Genomic DNA, 17,342 nt, shown 5'->3' with positions numbered 1-17,342 from the left:
CAGTTTTGCTGCAATCGAGGTGCCCTCTGCTGAGGAAGAGGAGTACCTGAGCCATGCACTTTTTGTTGTCCTTGTCAGCAAAGCAGACCTCTGCGCCGCAGATGCAACCGATCCTGCGGGTCGACAGTGGTACCTACTGGCGAGAAGCAATGTCGCGGAGAATGTCATGATTCCAGCAACGGTTCCCGACCAAACGATCCCCCGGTGATCTGATGCTTTTTGGGCACAATGCCTTTATTATTCCACGTGATGTCGCTTGTTCTATCATAGATCGATATCCCGCACAAATACGTGCAAATGGTGCACTGTTGCAACGCTGCGGAGCTCGATCGGGTTAACGAACCACATCCAATTCTTCTTCTTTCCTGGCGCTGGCGGTAAGAGTTCGGGTGATAGGCCTTTGGAGGATGTGCCTGGGATACCTTCGAATTGCTGTTTCAGGTACAAATCCAAGCGTTTGCGCTCTTCAGGCATGCTCATGTCTCTTGAGGACCAGAGCACGAAGTACTGAATCGATTCCTGAACAGGGAAGGGGTAATGATTGAGCCTGATGGTGATCCGCGGCTCGGTTGCTCTGTATCTTTGCACAAGGGTCTGATCACTGCCTACTGCAGGCTCTGCCTCTGCAGGGTCTTTCAGATCCGGCCAGTGTAGAATAGTATAGACTATATACTCGCCAACGTTGCTGTACCTTGACCGGTCGATCTGTCCCTGCCATTGCTCGTATTCATATTGTCCCTTGTCCGTGCGTCGCAGAGCATGAAGCGAGTTGGAATCTATAAGATGGATTGCAAGTAAAAGGGTTCATATTTGAATGCTATAGCGTAAGTGAAACATTGGATAGCAGTTCTTGCTTACCAATTGCTTCCTTGATATGTTCCCAGCTGTATCCCTCGTTTGGAGGTGGGGGACGACCAGTAAAGTCTACAGAGTGCGGGTACAGCACTGGGTTATTGGATGCACTTCCGGTCATGCTTGCGAAACGGATGAAGTTCAGCTCACTGCATTTCCATTGCCGTCAAAAGCTGGAGTGTCGAGTGCCGCGCAGTCACGACAAACTATTTTGATTCGAGATGTTCGCTTTCATCTTTTCATCATCATCCTCCATCCACCACTGACCTCTACTCCTAGAGGGATGAAGAACTTTAGCCAAATATGACACCAATCCTCCTTGGACCTGATTTCAACTATCGTTATGGATCGGAGATGCTAGCGAGTACAAAATTGGGCAATGATGACTACTGTAGTGTCTGCAACCTGTCGAGTTTTACCCCCCCTTTGTTCCTGTAATACCCGCGCTAACAATCTGGAGTCTTCGGCATGGCCGGGTCTTCACGTTGTACGCGAGGTAGGAAAAGTGGTGTGGATAGAAGGAGATGGAGCGGATCCACTACATGTACCTTGTAAGACTCTGGTTTATGAGATATCGCAGGGCAAAGTCCCATCCGATCTCGGTAACCGCTTCCTTGCAAGGCCCTGAGCCCTCTTTCACATTATTCATCAATAGTAGATACACTTAGCCACTCATGATAAAGCACTTCGATCGCTCCAAATTGCAAGGCGATGTCATGACATAAGGGAATTAACTGCCTCACTTCAGTTGTTACAGTTGATGGATACATATATGGTATAGAAAGGGCGCACGATATTTCTTCTTTCATGATTTATTACAACCTTGAGCAAGCAAGGGAAGAAGGATTGCTCCTGATTCCGCTAATTTGAGGCAACAAAGACGACTACCGTATTTAAGCAACCAACTGAACGGCACCACCAACGGCCTTAATCTTCTGCTCGGCAGCGCGGGAAACAAAGCGGGCCTTGACAATGACGGGCTGCTCGGGGAGACGACCCTTGGCAAGGACCTTGCCGTATCCAGCACGGAGAGTGTCAATGACGGGGACGACCTCAGTGTTCTTGACAGCGTTCTTGCGAGTCTGCTCGGAGACGAGGGTCCAGAGAGTGTCCAAGTTGACAATGGGGCGGTGCTGGCCGTTGCGAGTCAAGTGGAAGCGACGCATACCGACCTTACCGAAGTATCCGGGATGGTACTTATCCATGTTGATGCGGTGATGGTGCTGACCACCAGCAAGACCACGACCTCCGGGATGCTTGCGGTGCTTACCTGGAAAATACAAATCGAACAAAGGGATGAGGCAAAGGTCAATATGTGTCGAGTTCATGCAGCTGCAGCTGCAGAGGTAATTGAGACGCCGTTTCCGGTGATCCCATTTTTCCACGCCCCAGTATTCTGAGCATCAACGTGCCACATCGGTGCTGGAACTGAAGTATTGTTTGGAGGTGCTGGTATCAGTTTTGTATATGCTACAAGTTTGTAATCCAGAGTCTTTGCGGGGGAGTAGGTGTACGTCGAATCGTGGGAACCAGCTTCGGCAGCGATTCCTTATGAGTGAAAGAATCCTGTGATAAACGATCACTTCAGATCACTGAATGGCAATCGTCAGTCAACGTCCTTGAAACAAACACACTGGATCACATTCCTGCTTTGCTCGTCATGTAATGGATCTCCTGGCTTGCTGATTTTCGGGTCTTTGCATGCTGAAAAGATAGCCCTCCATCCTTCCGTTCTCACAATGTCTCTCCCATTGCTCCTGAGTTGAAAAAAGAACTTATTCCCAAAGCTTCTGTTGTCGAGTAAACTAATTCCGTATCCCTGTTGCTGCACTCACCAACACGACCGTGACCGGCAGAGACGTGACCTATTTACATGCGAATAAAGAAGTCGAGTCAGCAATAGCGCTTAGACAAAGATAGAAGGTTCGCCTACAACTCGCTGCAGTTTTCTTACCTCTCTTCTTGCGGTTGTGATGAAGACGGGTAGGCTAGAGACATAAATAAAAGAACCGTGCATCTGTCAGCGATCGTTTACGATCAAAAGGTCGCCATCGAGCAAAGTTGTATTTCGTGAAGTTGATAGAAGCGTCGGGTTGGCTGAAGAAGTCCTGCGAGCTGAGGATGGTGAGGAAATAATTGCACGCAAAATGAAGCATAGTGTTGCCATGTCAACTGCGTTGGATATCATAGATGGATGTTGCTGGCTGATAGATGGATGGATGTGCGCTTCGAGCGGATGCACTGCACTCATACCATCTTTAGATTCCTATTGTGAAAGAGGGTCTTCAAAATGAGCACAGGCAATCTATCGACATATACCCTCCTAGGCAAAGCCACATTGCCACTAACTTGAGTGGAGGTTGCAGTCACGATCGACTCTTGTGCGCGGTAACGGACACGAAAGGGCGAAGGCAACATGCAAGCTCATTCTCTGTCGTTCTTGGCGCGAATTCCTCATCACCATATTTCGTTACCTACTACTGCTACCGTCGTCGCATGTTCACGACATATACAGTGCAGCCACTCCTGCGAGGCGTGCATTTGGATGATGCCTCGGTGGCTGCAGAGTCATCGTCGCCAAGGTCCTTTCTCGACAGAGCCGTCCCTGGTGGCCAAGGCGCAGGCAGTAGTCCCGCAACAAGGTCTCCAGGGATTTTCAACAGGAGTCACAGGCCTTTGATAGAGGCACTGGATAGCTTTGGTGGGTTTCGACACTCAACAGTGAGCGCCCATACTTCATATGCCTCCCAATACGTCGGAGATAAGGCGCAATCTGACCGATGCTTTGACCTTACGCGATAGAGAATCACCTCTATCTGGGAACATCCGATGGCTTTCTGCTTCACTATGTCATCGAGGAACAAATATCTTCGGAATCTGTAAGTATGAGAGTTTAACCTCTCTTAGTATATGATACGCCTGATCACCACCACCGCCACTGGCCTGCGCTCATCATACTTCAACCATCCCCAACCAAAAAGGAACTACCGCGCTCGCGTCTTGTAGAGAGGAAGTCTCTTGGCTTTGGCAAAAAAGTCGTCGAAAAAATTATGGTCCTGTCGATCTTACGGCTAGCAATTGTACTATGTGGTAAGCATTGTCCTAATTAAACATAGCAAGTAAGCAGTAATAGCAGTACCTCGTATTGTTTCTGAAGTTGTTCTTGCTGCAGACTCTACATTGTCCTTCTTTAGTCTCCCTGATTTTGCATCGTTCTCGCCACATGTCTTGCCACCTATTAAAGGAGTTACAGCGTTTTGCGAGGAAAGCTCTCAAAGAGGACGATTGGCTGAAGACGGGAGTGTTCGGCTTTGCATTACGAAACGGAGGACTATTCAGTTTTACAGCCTTTGGAATGACGCTATCTCTGAGCCCAAGGTGCGAGCATGTCTATCCGCGATATCTAAGACATGTTGATACCATGAATGCAGTAATTATCAATGTCATTTTATTCTGACACAGCATCCCCATGAACTTCATCAAGTAGGAACTCAATCTTCCCAAGGGCGCGTTGGTCGTGACGCGATGGAAAAATGTCGTATGTGTTGCGGACGAAAAGGACTTCAACCTAATTGACCTTCGAGTGAACAGGATGGTACCAGTGCTTCCTGTCGTACAGAATACCTCATCCGGATCAAACTCACAGGTTCTTAAACCTGTCTGTATACCCATTGCGGAGAATGAGTTCCTCCTTGCTAGTGCCACGAGTTCAGGACAAACAGCCATTGGAATTTTTTGCAGCGGTTCAGGAGATCCAGTTCGTGGAACCTTACAGTGGTCTAGTTATCCTCGCGCGTTGGCTGTCGAATTTCCTTATGTCACAGCTTTGCTGCGGGGCAACATTGTCGAGATCCATAACATTCTCGATCAAAAGTTGGTACAGACCATCCGCTTCGATCCATCCATGGAGTTACGGACATTGATGCAAGGCCCAGGCATCAGTGTATGGATGTCCATGTTGGCACAGGTGCTCACTTTTCAAACAGGCGATCAAATCGCTCAGCAGCCTGCTGAAAGGGAGTGGAGGCAACAGGAAGCCAATCGCATATCCACTGTTCTGGCAAGAGTCCTTATTGCAGGAAAGGATGGTGTGTCGGCATTAGTAACGACTCCATTAGTCCTGCATGTAAGTGTCCAGCATACCATGCGGCTTAAATATCTATAAAACTTGTTTGCTCTATATTACTGACCCCATTCTGATCGACTTCTTGATCACTAGGCTGATACACTATTACAAAAAGGACGCGTGGAAGAGGCATTACTTTTGTCTGAAAAGACCACGGCGACCATGTCGGTGGAAAATCTTCATCGGGAACGACTACAATTCGAGCTGGATTACATTTACCAGAAGTCAGGTCTCATCTATCTCGGCGAGACATTGTTCGATGATGCATTTGGCCTTTTGCATCGAGGAAAAATGGACCCACGAGTATTGGTATCCATGTTCCCGGACGTTTTACAAAAGAGGAATCTCATAAATGATGTTCCTTTGTTCAGAGGAATCCGGAATCAGATCACACAACTTGGAACGCTGCCTAATATCAGTAAGTAGTATATGTCATACGGAGTAGTTGCCGAAGAGAATCGTAGATAACGGATGCTGACTGCTGCACTTCTCTTTGTCTGTGGGGATGATAGTTGATCGAACATTGTCAAAGTCAGGAGGCGAACAAAGCGCAGAAATTGGCAAGGTCTTTTTGATGAATGCCAAAGAGATCTTTTTGCACTACCTCATGCGCTACCGCAGAGAGCATAATGATCGCAAGCATCGTCATGGGCCTCAATCAGAGGTGCTGTATACATTCTGTTTGCATTTCGCTGACAATAATCGTTTTGCTAGTCATAAACCGCCATCCTAATACCACACTTTATATGGACTCTGTAGGCCACAGATACTGCCCTTCTCGGGCTCTTGATAGAAAATGGCGACAATGCTGGCCTGCATACGCTTCTGGGATCAAACAACTCATGTATAGAGGACCTGTGCGAAAGCAAGCTCCGGGATTGCAACAAATATTACGCCCTCTCGATTTGGTACAAAGCCCGGAAGAAGTTTAGGGAAGCGCTTTCGATATGGAAAAGGTATTCATGCGGGAAAGGAAATGATCATGGTTGACTTGATATTTCAATAACTATACTAACGTGGGCTCCAGCTTATTGCTTGGCGAGATAGAAGACAACTCTTTCGACATCGGGCTTCAGGATATGGCTACACTACTCCTGTCATTGCAGGACGCATCGCTCGTCATGGACTACGGGTGGTGGATTGTTGAACAGGACGAAGCTATCGGCTTAAAGGCAAGCAAAACGCTGCTTCATCATCTCGTGTCTGGCTCTTCGCCTGTGTTCTTCACTAATCTATCCACTTAAATGTATCGCTCGCAATAGATCTTTATGCCAGGAGACGCGAAGCGAGCAGCCATGTTTGATCCCGATCGCTTGCTTGCTATATTCAAATCAAAAATCAGTCAGGAGGGCTTAATGATCTACTTGGAGTACCTGGTTCTTCAGCGGAAAAGCGAGGTTAGTGGACCGGTGTATCCTGCGTGGTCGAGCGTATTTTTTCTCATCACGGACTGGCCCTTACTCTTCTCATTGTTCTGCATTTAGACTCCAGAACATCACAAGATGCTTGCTCATATGTATGTCGATAACCTTGCAAGATTGGCTGCAGACTCGACTATACTAATTAGACACGAGGAAGTGGGTACGACATGCACGATATGGAAATGGTTTGACAGCTATCTTATTTAAGTTAATTAACATGTCTCATTGACCGCTGTTCTCTCCATGTTGTATAGTGATCGAGTTCAATAAACAGCAGGAGCGGCATTTGCTTGGACTGAGCAGATGCAATGAGGCTAGCGCAACGACAACTGGGTCATCCACCAGCACATTTTTCTCGTTTCTGCAGTCGCACGCCAAGTCAGAGCCAATGTGTAACTACCGCGCCAAACTCTCACAACTGCTGCAGACTTCATCTCTGTATGACCCACAGGAAATCTTGCCCAATGTGGAGGCCATCTCGCAGTTGAAATCAGAGAGAGCAATATTGCTCGCCAAGGTAATACTGGAAATGCTCAATGCAATTACTGCCACACTCTCTGATCAATAGAATGATATTTTGATGCAACCTTTTTATTATATTTACTCATGATATAAAAAGATAGGCAGATGGGAAGACTGCATCAGGACCATGGTCAGGGATGTCAAAGATTATCAAGGTGCAGAGATATTTTGCCTGAATTCAGGGGTATTTCGGGGACCAAGACGAGGATCTAAGGCCCCAGTCGCTGATGGTTCATTATCAAAGGAACCTGCCGTGGATATCGACAAAAAGAAGACGCTTTTTATGGTGCTGCTTCAGGAGTATCTGAATATGGCGCAGGATCAGGGAGGCATGGCACTGACGCTCTACTTGCTAGACTCTCAGTCGTCATATCTCGATCTCTCCGAGGTTAGATGTGATTCAATTAACACTGCTATAATACTCGTGCCTTTCGCACTCGTTTTAATACGTATCCTCTGTTCCGTTTGTAGGTCATCGATTTGTTGCCATCGTTCTGGTCGGTAGAACTACTTCAGCAGTACCTGTTGCGATCACTACGGAGGTCCTATCACGAATTTAAGGAAATGCAGATTGTCAAAGGACTCTCGCTGGGAGAAAACCTGAGGATATGCGAGGAGCTCTTTCAGCTATACGAAACCCAAGGACCGGTTGTGATCACAGCGGATGACATTTGCCATGTATGTGGAATTGCTGTGGCCGACTCCGTCTTCATGCGTACTGTCGATATGAAGACTATCCATCTGCACTGTGGATCTTCCTCTGACTCTCAGCCCTTGGGAACCACGGATGGACCTGAATAAAATACACCTCATCCTCACCCCTTAATGTCAATTGGTGGCAACTAAACCCTATTGTATGAACTCTCTCAAAAAGCTGTTTGGATCTCTTTGGACGTCGTTTCCATTCCTGTCAACGCTCTCATTCTCTTGTTCCTGGCAACCTCATCCCCTCTCACCTCTGTCTCCCCCCACACAACTGCACTGCCAGCGCCTAGGTCCGGATGGGTCACGTCAAGCTTGCCAACTACTCGCTCGCCTACAAACGAATCAAGAATGCCGCCTTTGACGGTGCTGGACCAGGAACACGTACCACCGTGCTCTTCTTTGTTGCACCCGACGTAGATGCCATATGCGCATACAGAATGTGGACGGTATAGAATTACTTGCGTGTTCTGGACCACGCATGCATCGGTGAAGCAATTAGTGCCCGACTCTGTCATATATTTGTACACATAGTACTAACTACGTGACAATATGCGCTTTCGTGTTGCTGTAGACCCTTATGAAATCGGACAGCATCAGCTATGTTGTGGTTCCTGTAGCAGAAATGGAAGATATCCGAATAGAAGCGAAGAAATCAAGCGCATCGGTGAGCGAACAGAATCGTCTTTACTCAAAAAAAAAAAAATGCGGCGCGTTATGATCCTAATTGGCTGAACATGACTTTCTTTATTATACAGATCAGGTCCATATTAATGCTGAATTGTGGCGGTCTATTCAACCTTGAGGACTATATCAACTTGACGGAGGACGTAACAATCTATGTTCTGGACAGCCACAGGCCAGTAAACCTACGAAATGCGTTCTGGAATAACGAGGTCATTGTCTTTCATGAAAGCGATCTAGACAAGGATCTTGCATTGGAAAAGGATGCCATCATATTCACAGAGGTACGAACGAATGCTTATTCACTGCATCCTGGAGCTAGGCCTTTAAAACGACTTCCTTCTGACACGAGAACTATCGTGGCCGCTTGCTCGCCTCTAGGAAAACGATTATGATCAACACAATGGCCGTGACGCAGATTCTGACGAAGATGATTTGGACGGTGAGCTGGAAGACGACGAGGAAGAGGACGAATATGATGGCGAAGGCGGTGAACACCATAGGCGTCGAAGGAGGCGGACTGGGCTTGACTCAGAGATTGAGCCGAAAGTGCCAAAGGAGCTTCTTCGCAAGTGGAAAGAATCCCGCGCCATTGTCGTCGAATATATGTCCAGAGGATCTACATACGGGACGTCGATATCAAATCAAACCTATATGATGGCGAATCAGCTAGACCGCACATCCGCTGACATTCTCTGGTATGTGCTTTCCAGCGACCCTATCTCTCTTCTATACTGCTCCCATACTTCATGCTGATCCTCGGCTTTTGGTTTCTATCTTGAAGGTTAGCTATTGTTGGCTTAACATCCCAATACGCAAACGATCAAATCGGCCACAGAGACTACCTGGACATCGTGCAGACCTACAAGGATGAATCGCAGAGACTGACACTAAACGATCGCCAAAATCGGAACAGCCCAGGCAGAAGACCCGACAACTCGAATCTTGGACCAGCAACAACTACTCCTGAAGATGGGTTCATTCAGTGTACAGATGAATACAGGTTCATGATGGTTAGGCATTGGTCTTTGTACGAAAGCATGTACCACTCCAACTACGTGGCATCTCGTTTAGGTATTTGGCGCGAGGCAGGTCGGAGCCGCCTCCTAGCGTTACTCGCCAAGATGGGGTAAGTCTCGCTTTCATGCACTGTTGTTTTGCCCAATTTTGTCTGGTTCAGGATTGACATACCGATATTTGCTTATTTGTAGGTTTTCATTAGAGGAGTGTCAACAAGTGTTCGCGCACATGAGCATCGATCTCAAAAAGATTTTGAAGGATCGACTCGAACAGGTGGCACCTGAGTTCGGCCTTCACGAGATCCTATACACATCATTCACTCGATCATATGGATACCGAGGTATAATAAGCGCCAGTGATGTCGCACATTCTGTGACAAGTCTGTTGGAGTCCTCTAAGGAGGCGCTCGTTGCGCTGGGACACGAATCCAACCGGATAGCAGAGGAATCACTTCGCACGAGTGCTGTCACGGGCAGATCTAGCGACGAAAATGACGAGAATGAAACATCATCATGGTGGACAGATAACTTTTACCGAGCGTGCGATTCATTGGACCGTGGGGGAGGAGAGGATGATCAGCTTAGGCAGGGATTGCGGCTATGCATGAACATCCAAAAGGCTGTGGTCCGCCAGGCGGTTGCGATCATTGACAAGCAGCAAATTATCACACTTTCCAAGTGCCGCGTCGCAACTCTAAAAGATGGCCCCGATCTCCCCATCTTTTGGAACCCGTTAACGCTCAACAAGTTAGCGCAGTTCCTTGTTTATGCCATCAGGGTAAGCCTACTGATTGCGGGCGAAATTGTGGGAGAGAGGAGGGGAGGAGCCACCGAAGGATCTGCTTACTTATAATCAATTGATGTCTTGTGTTTCTGTAGGAATATGGAAGCAGGAAAACAACTCATCGGCCTATACCCCTAGTGATTGCAGTGCTGAAGGAAAAGACGCAGACATTTGTGGTAACCGGCGTGCATGGATCACCTGTGATCGGCGAGGCTATTCCAAAGTACGTTGCAAGCACCTGGATGTCGTGAATTGGGTGCTGTTGAATTCTTGATCCTTACTAATCACCTTTGTTTTTTATGCACGATAAATAGCAAGTTCGGCATTGTCTTTGAAAAGATATCGTACAACGAACAGATTCCGGTGAAGCATTTGGGCTTTGACAAGTCTGCGGTAGAGATCGACCGTGACGACGTGGAGACGTTTATGAAGTCGATCAGCCGTTACTTGCGGTAGAAGCATCCAAGTTCGCACGGCAGAGATTACGGCGCTGCCTCTTATTGTTCTAATAAATAAACCGCCTGAATCCACTATATTGCTAATTGAATGTCGCGGCGGTGAACGCGTCTCCTAGGGCGCAAACCTTATTTTGTCATGTCCCCTCTCCCCAAATCATACACTCACACTACCTTTGGCTAGCAAGACCTGAAATACAGCATCCCCATAAACACTATTACGGCTAACTGGGGGCTCCTCGACACTTTCTTCATTGCCCATGTAAAGTATGATGTGATATTGAGGAAAACAACACTTTTGATGAAGCATATCGTCCTAGGTCGTACCATCCGAGAACGATCTCGGCACCGATCAAAATCATTTCGACCGCCAGCTATATTCTCATTTTATTTTCTAACCCTCCGCACAAAGTCTTTACGATTTTAAATGGCTCCTTTAGAGGTTCTTCAGAGTACTTCCATCGATGGACTCAGAGATATTGCTCGATAGAGCAATGGTACATGGCACTGGATTAAGGAATAAGTCTTTCTGCTGTTTTCAATGGATGGCCCCGAAACTGGAGCGATCTAGCGTCTCTTTAAACGCCCTAAGCATCCTACTAGAGAAGTGCGGACACGAATACAAGGGTGAGAACAAGGCATAATAGTTTAAGATCTATACTTCGAGTCCTGAACAAAAAGTGCCAGCGCAAATAATTTCGTTGCCAATGAATTGAATGGAATAGTTTCCATTTCTGACCTGCAGAAAAATTATACGTACAACATCAGCTACAGGGAATTGACCCTTCGATGCGTTCAGGGATATCTCTATCACTTGTCATGGATTCGCGTAAGCAAAAAAAAAAAAAGCGGCGATAGGGCTTTAGGTGGGGTGAGAGGTTTCATTGATGATTAATATTCACCACCCCATCAACTCATGGTGATGGCAATGTAAGGCACATGGGTGGCATGGCTCTGTTCCCTCTTCTTTGTACGTAAAAATTGGACTGAATTAAATTTTCGTACTCTAAAGATAATTTGCGCTGGCACTTTTTGTCCAGGACTCAAGTCTCGCGGTCGACTCCAATTGCGCCAGAACACACATCTTGTTTCCACTCCTATGTCGCGCAGTGTGATTATCCTCGCTTTAACGGCATCGCTCGCAATGCTGGCCACTGCCTTTGCTGGTACTTATGCATATTTCTCGCTCAACACTCGTAAATTCCTCCGGTATTTGGTATCTGATCTAACACTGCCTTCCGTATCGATACATAGATACCACCGCGGCTAGCAAGGCCGTACCATACTTTGATTGTAAGATGCACAGCAAGAAGCCTTGATAGCGATCAGCGAGGAATGGACAGAGACTTTTGGACCAGTTTGGATCATACGCCGATGGCGAATGAACTCTGGACACTAACCAACTGCGATCTTGATCTCACACCTCGATGGCATAGCATTCCAGGAACTGCGGGCGCGCTTGGGTCATGAGATGATGTACCTCAGCTTCATCATCCTGATCCTCGTCACATACTGGGTTGGGAAGAGACACAACGAGGTCTTGGCCAAAACCACGATGGCTGTCATGCTCCCGCTCTTCCGCGCCAACTTTGCCCGTGTTGGCGATCATGGAGCCGAGCTTGCCATTGACGCGCCTCACGAGTATATTATCTACTTGACAGGACGCCGTCATGTTGCAACTGTTCATGGATTGATCAAGGTACAAACCACGATGTCGATAACGGTCTAATTGAGCAAGTGCACGTTGTTATCGAAAGTACCTCTAACTGGACCTTCCCATTATCTTCAATGATTTCAATTGCAACATCTAGATGAGGCCTCGTCAGGATTTGATCCGCACGCTGTTCACGATCTTTTCGACGCCAGTCCAGGACACCTGCACTTTGAATGTGACCATGCAGCCCAACGAGTACAGCGACGGCGTCTTTGCGGTCGTGCCGAAAACGACTGGATCGATCATCCGTAACAAGTATTATGATCTGACGACGTTCACCAAGGCCTCGAACCAAAAGGCACTCGACAACTCACTGATCACGCTGACAGAGTCCAATGAGTTGACAGAGGCGATCCTGCCATTGATCAGCAATAAGCTCAACGAGGCTGCTCAGTGGCTTGATTATTTTGTCGTCTCTGATCAACCCTCGTTCAAGCCCGAGACGTACGTTTGCACGCGCGATCAGCTGTCTATATTGCTATGTGGGTGTTCAATATGTATCGATTGACATTGTGCGTTGGCTTTGCTTTTTCCATTTTTTTTTATTAGTCTGCCTACTGAACCCTATGCAAAGCGTATCTCGTTGTCGTTCCGTTTGCCCAATGCCAGGGATACACGTGAGATTGCCCCGCTTGTGGAGGCATTGATCGCTTGTTTGGATGGCCTTCCCAATGCTTGCCACGTTCCTTCTGTGGTATGTCAACAAAGATTTCAATGCTATTGCTTCTGCTGAAGGGTATATAAGCTCGAGTACTGATTTTGCAAGTTCTTTTTGTTGACAGATCAAGACCAAGATCAGCAGGGCAAGAGAGGAGGCTGCGAAGGAGATTGGCAAGAAGGCTCAGCAGGAAAGGGCGCGCGAGCTCGAGGAGAAGCGCTTGCGGGAGAAGCGCGAGCAGGAGAAGAACCTCTCGCCAGATGCTCAGCGCAAGCTGGCTGCCAAGGAGGAAAAGAAGGCGATCAAGAAGCGTCAGAAGATGGCTACCAAGAAGGCCTAAGGAGCTTTTGCATACTCAGACATTTGGACTATTCCTCAGGTGGACGGATAAAAATGCAAAGTAGTGGAGAGGTAGAGTGCTGAATAAAATAGTAGTTTTTTTTATTTATCAGAAAAATCCAGATATTCAAGACACTTGTATTGGAATGGAAAAGCGGATCTGATGCTGACGATCTTCTATCAGTTGATCTATGAACGCAGCTGCAAGTGTCTGTTGGGGCTACAGCGCTTATTGCTGTTGATTGACCATCAGTTGATCCATGAACTCGGCTGCAGAGACCTGCTTGTTTAGCATGCCAACGCCTGTGCCACACCAGAGAGGCAGCAGATCATAATCTTGCTCCTTGACCGCACGTTCATAATCCTGCTTGGTTCCCGTTCGATCTCCTTTCAGTAGCTTGAAGGCAGCTTGGCCCTTTTGCTCATAAAGCCCGCAATACTTCAAGTCATCCTCCTCACGGTCCGTGAGCAGGTTCCGCACCACGCGACCATCGTAACCCGCTGGATAATCGAACTCTCTCAGTTCGTCAAAAATACGAGTCCTGACAGTGTTCGCGCCACCATCGCTTGTTCTCAGGAGACGCTCTTTGGCGTGCTGCGCACCGTGCGACTCGAATGTCGGCATGAATCCTGTGCCGACGACAACCCCTGAGGCCCCCATCGCCTGCACAGCTGTGACCTGTGCAGCGGTCGAGATGCCTCCAGCAGCCAGGACCACAGGCATTTGCAAACTGGAATTTGAAGCGACTTTGTCCTTCAAGGCCTGCACGGTTTCGGGAAGGAGGGTCATCAAGGGCGAGACCCTCTGAGCGCCATGTCCTCCAGCTTCGGTTCCCTGCAGAACAACAACGTCGACACCTTGCTCTTGCGCCTCCAGTGCCTCCTGAACGGTCTGGACTTGGACAAAGATCTTTGTTCCGACTGCCCCATACTCACGAACGAATTCGAGGAAAGGCTTGTAGTCGCCAAAGGCGAACCAAATAGCTGCAGGAGGGCGAGGTGCCGAACGACGGTCAGGGTGATCACCTTGGCCCTTGAGAATGCTTCGAAGCAGTTCTGGTCCTTTGAGATCAAGCCAGAAGGAGATGAATCCAACAGCATAGGGCATGAACACATCCGTATCCTGCTGACCGTCATTATCGGATTCTGGGTCATTCAATAGCGGAGGAATCGACTGAAGATCCTTGAGGATTTTGGAGGGATCGGTGTAGTATCCGATGGGATAAATCGGGAACCCACCATGGTTGGCGACGGTGGCGACGAGGTTTGGTCCAGACCAACCATTCATGGGCGCCGAGACGATGGGTTTGGTGACCCTGGGGACTCGGGCAGTCGCATTAGCGCTGGAGGTGGGTGCAGGACGGGTGATATGCTTGAAGGTGGTGAGAAACGCGTTCCTTGTTGTCGACATGGTTGCAGGGCCCGGTTTAATAAGTGGGGGAACTGATTGGTTTTAAAGAGATCAATAATGGCCTGCATTTGTCAGCTTTATGACGCCCTCGTGATCCCACCTCCTGGGCGCAAGGGTGTTGCGATCCATAAAAGTCGCCTCCGAGGGAGTGGATGAGGATGGATGAGGAGGGGGATTGACTGCATCTGTTTACACGCAGAATGAGTCACTTTCTGGGGAGGAGGCGTGGAGCGGAGGGAGACTGGGAGACTTGCAGGGCAATGCTTAAATAAGGTAGACAAAAAGAGCGCCTTTTGCATCACTGAGGCCCCCGGATGGTATCAGACCAGGGAGGAGGGAGCTGGCCCGGTATGTGGAGCGACTATCGATTTCATCCCCATGACAGCATTAAGTCAGCGTGCAAAGACAAAGTGAACGGTGTGGAGGGGGAGATCGGCTCACTGCTCGGCTGCTAATCATCCGTACCATCGCCATTTCATCCATTCCCTCCGTTGTGCATCCTCCCTCCCCTTCCTGCAGCCCACCCTACACTTGGCCCCACTTGGCACCGCCTGGCGCCTGTCCCTCTTTCGCCTTATCCTCTCTTTTCAGTTTACCCTCCACCCGCGCGCACCATGTATCTCAACCAAAAGTCAGTCAAGGCGCTGGAAAACCTGCAGAACCACCCCCAGTCGGTCGATAACTACAAGGCCGCTAAACGATCTGCAGTGCTGGTGGCGTTACTGCCAAACAGTGAGGGGGATCTCGAGGTCATTCTCACTGTTCGAGCCTCCACTTTGCGCACCAATGCTGGCGACTCGGCCTTCCCTGGAGGTACATACCTCTATTTATGTAACCAATGCACGTTTTTGTACTTTAAATAACACCTCTCTCCTTCTCGCTTAACCCTTGAATATTGTTGTTTGCACTTAGGCAAAGTGGACCCGGAGGACGTTGATCTAATTGCTACAGCTGTAAGTGAAGGATACACGTCTAGCATAGTGCATGCTAATCATAACGAGAACAAGTAGATCAGAAGCGGCTGATTACTCTCTTTCTTTTGTTAACTGTGCAGAAAAGAGAGGCATTCGAGGAGGTCCGGCTGGCAACGTCCGAGTCCCAAACCCTCACGATCCTGACACCAGTGCTCTCGCGGCATTTCCAGGTGGTGACACCTGTTGTCGTCTACTGTCCCGCTATGACCACAGCGGATCTCTCACTGCTCTATCCAAACCCTGGTGAGGTTGCTGCCATTTTCACAGTACCATTGGAGTACTTCCTAAGCCCACGGCCAGAGGACCACAAGTCGTTTGATATGCAATGGATGATCGCCGAATACAGGATCCATCGCTTTGAACGATGCGGAAGCAGCAATTACATCCTGGGCGAGCCAGACAAGACCATAAAGTCAGACGCATCTACACCAAGCTGGCCGGTGTATGGCATGACAGCAGGCGTGCTGATCGAGGTGGCCAAGATTGCATACCAGCGGGAGCCGGATTTCGAGCCCTATTCACCGAATCAGGTCCGCGATGACTCCTTGATGACAGAGTGGTATAATCGGACACATGGCCTTCGCTCCTCGATATAATACACTATTCGTACTTTATTTCATTTGTAATAAAAGTGAACTTGAGGAGTTCCAGAGATTGGACAAAGGCGTTCGGACGTTCAGAGAAATATTTGGATCTGTGGAGCAGACAAGACCTCGGAGACGGGCTCACTCTCTCCTCCTCCTTTCATTCTTTTACGTCAGTTGGATTTAAGCAATTGGACGTCTTCAACGCCTGTCCCGACCAATGAGAATCTATCCACTTCAGGGGTTCGCCGACGGCCCATAGAATAGCTTACCAAGCATTCAAAATTATGTCGTAAAAGAGAAGCTCCATGCACAGAGGAAAGAAAGGTTGGCCAAGAGAGTCGCAGGTCTACACTTCGCTCTATGGTAATGAGCTCAATTGATTCGGCCGGATGCCGGCCTTTGGGCTTTTTGTCTAAATGACATTCGTGGATTTCGAAGCACAACCGCGATTTGCATTGTTTGCTGTTTTTATAATAAGGTTTGCGCAGATTACCTCACTACGATTTACCATTTCCACCGCGGGCTCGGAGGAATGTGCATAAATCTTTCCTCAAGTTTCCTTGAACGTTCTTCCTCCAACGGAGCAAGAAGCAGTTCTGTAGGACACTGTCAGTCCGCAGTTATACACACACAGTTTATCCTTCTCTACCTTTAGTCATCCAGCGTAGATAGTGCGTAAGTCTGAGAAACCTTTTTTGGCATGTTTAAGCAGGCGTCCGGGAAGCAGTGCGACAGACAGGGGCGCAACAGTGAGCGGCTGAATCATCTTCTAGGTCTCAACTCTTCCCTAGTCGAGACTAAAAAAAAAAGGGAAAAAAGGAAAAAAAACCATGAGCCTCGGTCTTGTCGAGTAATCGACGGACCTAGAATGATCGCCATTGTACCTGAAAGATCCCATGCCTTGTCGAAGAATAGCTGTCTGAGTTGATCCCTAAGCCATTTCGTCATTTGTTGACATCTTGGCTTCTTTGTTCATTTTTGTTGTCTAAGCATGTTGACGCTCGTAAAAAAATGAATACGAAGAATTGACGGAAAAGCCATGGATAGGCACACAGATTGCAGGGCGGGAAGGAAGGCAGAGGAGCAAAGAGACA

At 48.2% G+C, this 17,342-nt stretch overlaps 8 protein-coding genes across 8 annotated transcripts; 5 read left to right on the top strand and 3 right to left on the bottom strand.

Moving 5' to 3' along the window:
• Window positions 1-218: 218 nt before the first annotated feature.
• On the bottom strand, window positions 219-1,107 carry BC939DRAFT_446698 (uncharacterized protein). The gene is made up of 2 exons (XM_051555002.1): window positions 859-1,107; window positions 219-776 (listed from the first exon to the last, which is right to left on the bottom strand). The coding sequence occupies exons 1-2, from the start codon at window positions 971-973 to the stop codon at window positions 265-267; spliced, it is 627 nt and encodes a 208-aa protein (XP_051413820.1). The 5' UTR covers window positions 974-1,107; the 3' UTR covers window positions 219-264.
• A 501-nt stretch (window positions 1,108-1,608) lies between these two features.
• Window positions 1,609-3,391, bottom strand: BC939DRAFT_112647 (putative 60S ribosomal protein L27A). Its single transcript, XM_051549929.1, has 5 exons — window positions 3,202-3,391; window positions 3,106-3,118; window positions 2,807-2,840; window positions 2,688-2,717; window positions 1,609-2,122 (listed from the first exon to the last, which is right to left on the bottom strand). Exons 2-5 carry the CDS (start codon window positions 3,106-3,108, stop codon window positions 1,746-1,748), a joined length of 444 nt encoding a protein of 147 aa, XP_051413819.1. The 5' UTR covers window positions 3,109-3,118; window positions 3,202-3,391; the 3' UTR covers window positions 1,609-1,745.
• Window positions 3,392-4,444: 1,053 nt separating this feature from the next.
• On the top strand, window positions 4,445-5,404 carry BC939DRAFT_395393 (uncharacterized protein; the record flags this gene model as incomplete). Its single annotated transcript, XM_051552223.1, has 2 exons — window positions 4,445-4,978; window positions 5,072-5,404. 2 exons carry the CDS (start codon window positions 4,445-4,447, stop codon window positions 5,402-5,404), a joined length of 867 nt encoding a protein of 288 aa, XP_051413818.1.
• Window positions 5,405-7,048: 1,644 nt separating this feature from the next.
• Window positions 7,049-7,722, top strand: BC939DRAFT_475741 (vacuolar sorting protein 39 domain 2-domain-containing protein; the record flags this gene model as incomplete). The annotated part of the gene is made up of 2 exons (XM_051558530.1): window positions 7,049-7,309; window positions 7,393-7,722. 2 exons carry the CDS (start codon window positions 7,049-7,051, stop codon window positions 7,720-7,722), a joined length of 591 nt encoding a protein of 196 aa, XP_051413817.1.
• A 200-nt stretch (window positions 7,723-7,922) lies between these two features.
• On the top strand, window positions 7,923-10,566 carry BC939DRAFT_475740 (CDC45 family; the record flags this gene model as incomplete). The annotated part of the gene is made up of 8 exons (XM_051558529.1): window positions 7,923-8,072; window positions 8,198-8,290; window positions 8,382-8,591; window positions 8,689-9,005; window positions 9,092-9,436; window positions 9,519-10,104; window positions 10,206-10,333; window positions 10,425-10,566. 8 exons carry the CDS (start codon window positions 7,923-7,925, stop codon window positions 10,564-10,566), a joined length of 1,971 nt encoding a protein of 656 aa, XP_051413816.1.
• Window positions 10,567-11,607: 1,041 nt separating this feature from the next.
• On the top strand, window positions 11,608-13,370 carry BC939DRAFT_446691 (uncharacterized protein). Its single transcript, XM_051555001.1, has 6 exons — window positions 11,608-11,731; window positions 11,820-11,858; window positions 12,002-12,264; window positions 12,377-12,723; window positions 12,829-12,973; window positions 13,062-13,370. Exons 1-6 carry the CDS (start codon window positions 11,665-11,667, stop codon window positions 13,275-13,277), a joined length of 1,077 nt encoding a protein of 358 aa, XP_051413815.1. The 5' UTR covers window positions 11,608-11,664; the 3' UTR covers window positions 13,278-13,370.
• BC939DRAFT_446690 (2-nitropropane dioxygenase) lies at window positions 13,371-14,912 on the bottom strand. Its single transcript, XM_051555000.1, has one exon. The coding sequence runs from the start codon at window positions 14,685-14,687 to the stop codon at window positions 13,506-13,508; it is 1,182 nt and encodes a 393-aa protein (XP_051413814.1). The 5' UTR covers window positions 14,688-14,912; the 3' UTR covers window positions 13,371-13,505.
• Window positions 14,913-16,322, top strand: BC939DRAFT_446689 (NUDIX hydrolase domain-like protein). Its single transcript, XM_051554999.1, has 3 exons — window positions 14,913-15,500; window positions 15,600-15,640; window positions 15,742-16,322. The coding sequence occupies exons 1-3, from the start codon at window positions 15,302-15,304 to the stop codon at window positions 16,255-16,257; spliced, it is 756 nt and encodes a 251-aa protein (XP_051413813.1). The 5' UTR covers window positions 14,913-15,301; the 3' UTR covers window positions 16,258-16,322.
• Window positions 16,323-17,342: the final 1,020 nt, after the last annotated feature.

The sequence above is a fragment of the Gamsiella multidivaricata genome (assembly GCF_025024155.1).
Source record: "Gamsiella multidivaricata strain RSA 2152 chromosome Unknown BC939scaffold_21, whole genome shotgun sequence".
Classification (NCBI taxonomy): domain Eukaryota; kingdom Fungi; phylum Mortierellomycota; class Mortierellomycetes; order Mortierellales; family Mortierellaceae; genus Gamsiella; species Gamsiella multidivaricata.
The sequence above is the reverse complement of the archived record's forward strand: the minus strand, read 5'-3'. Positions and strand labels throughout refer to the sequence as shown.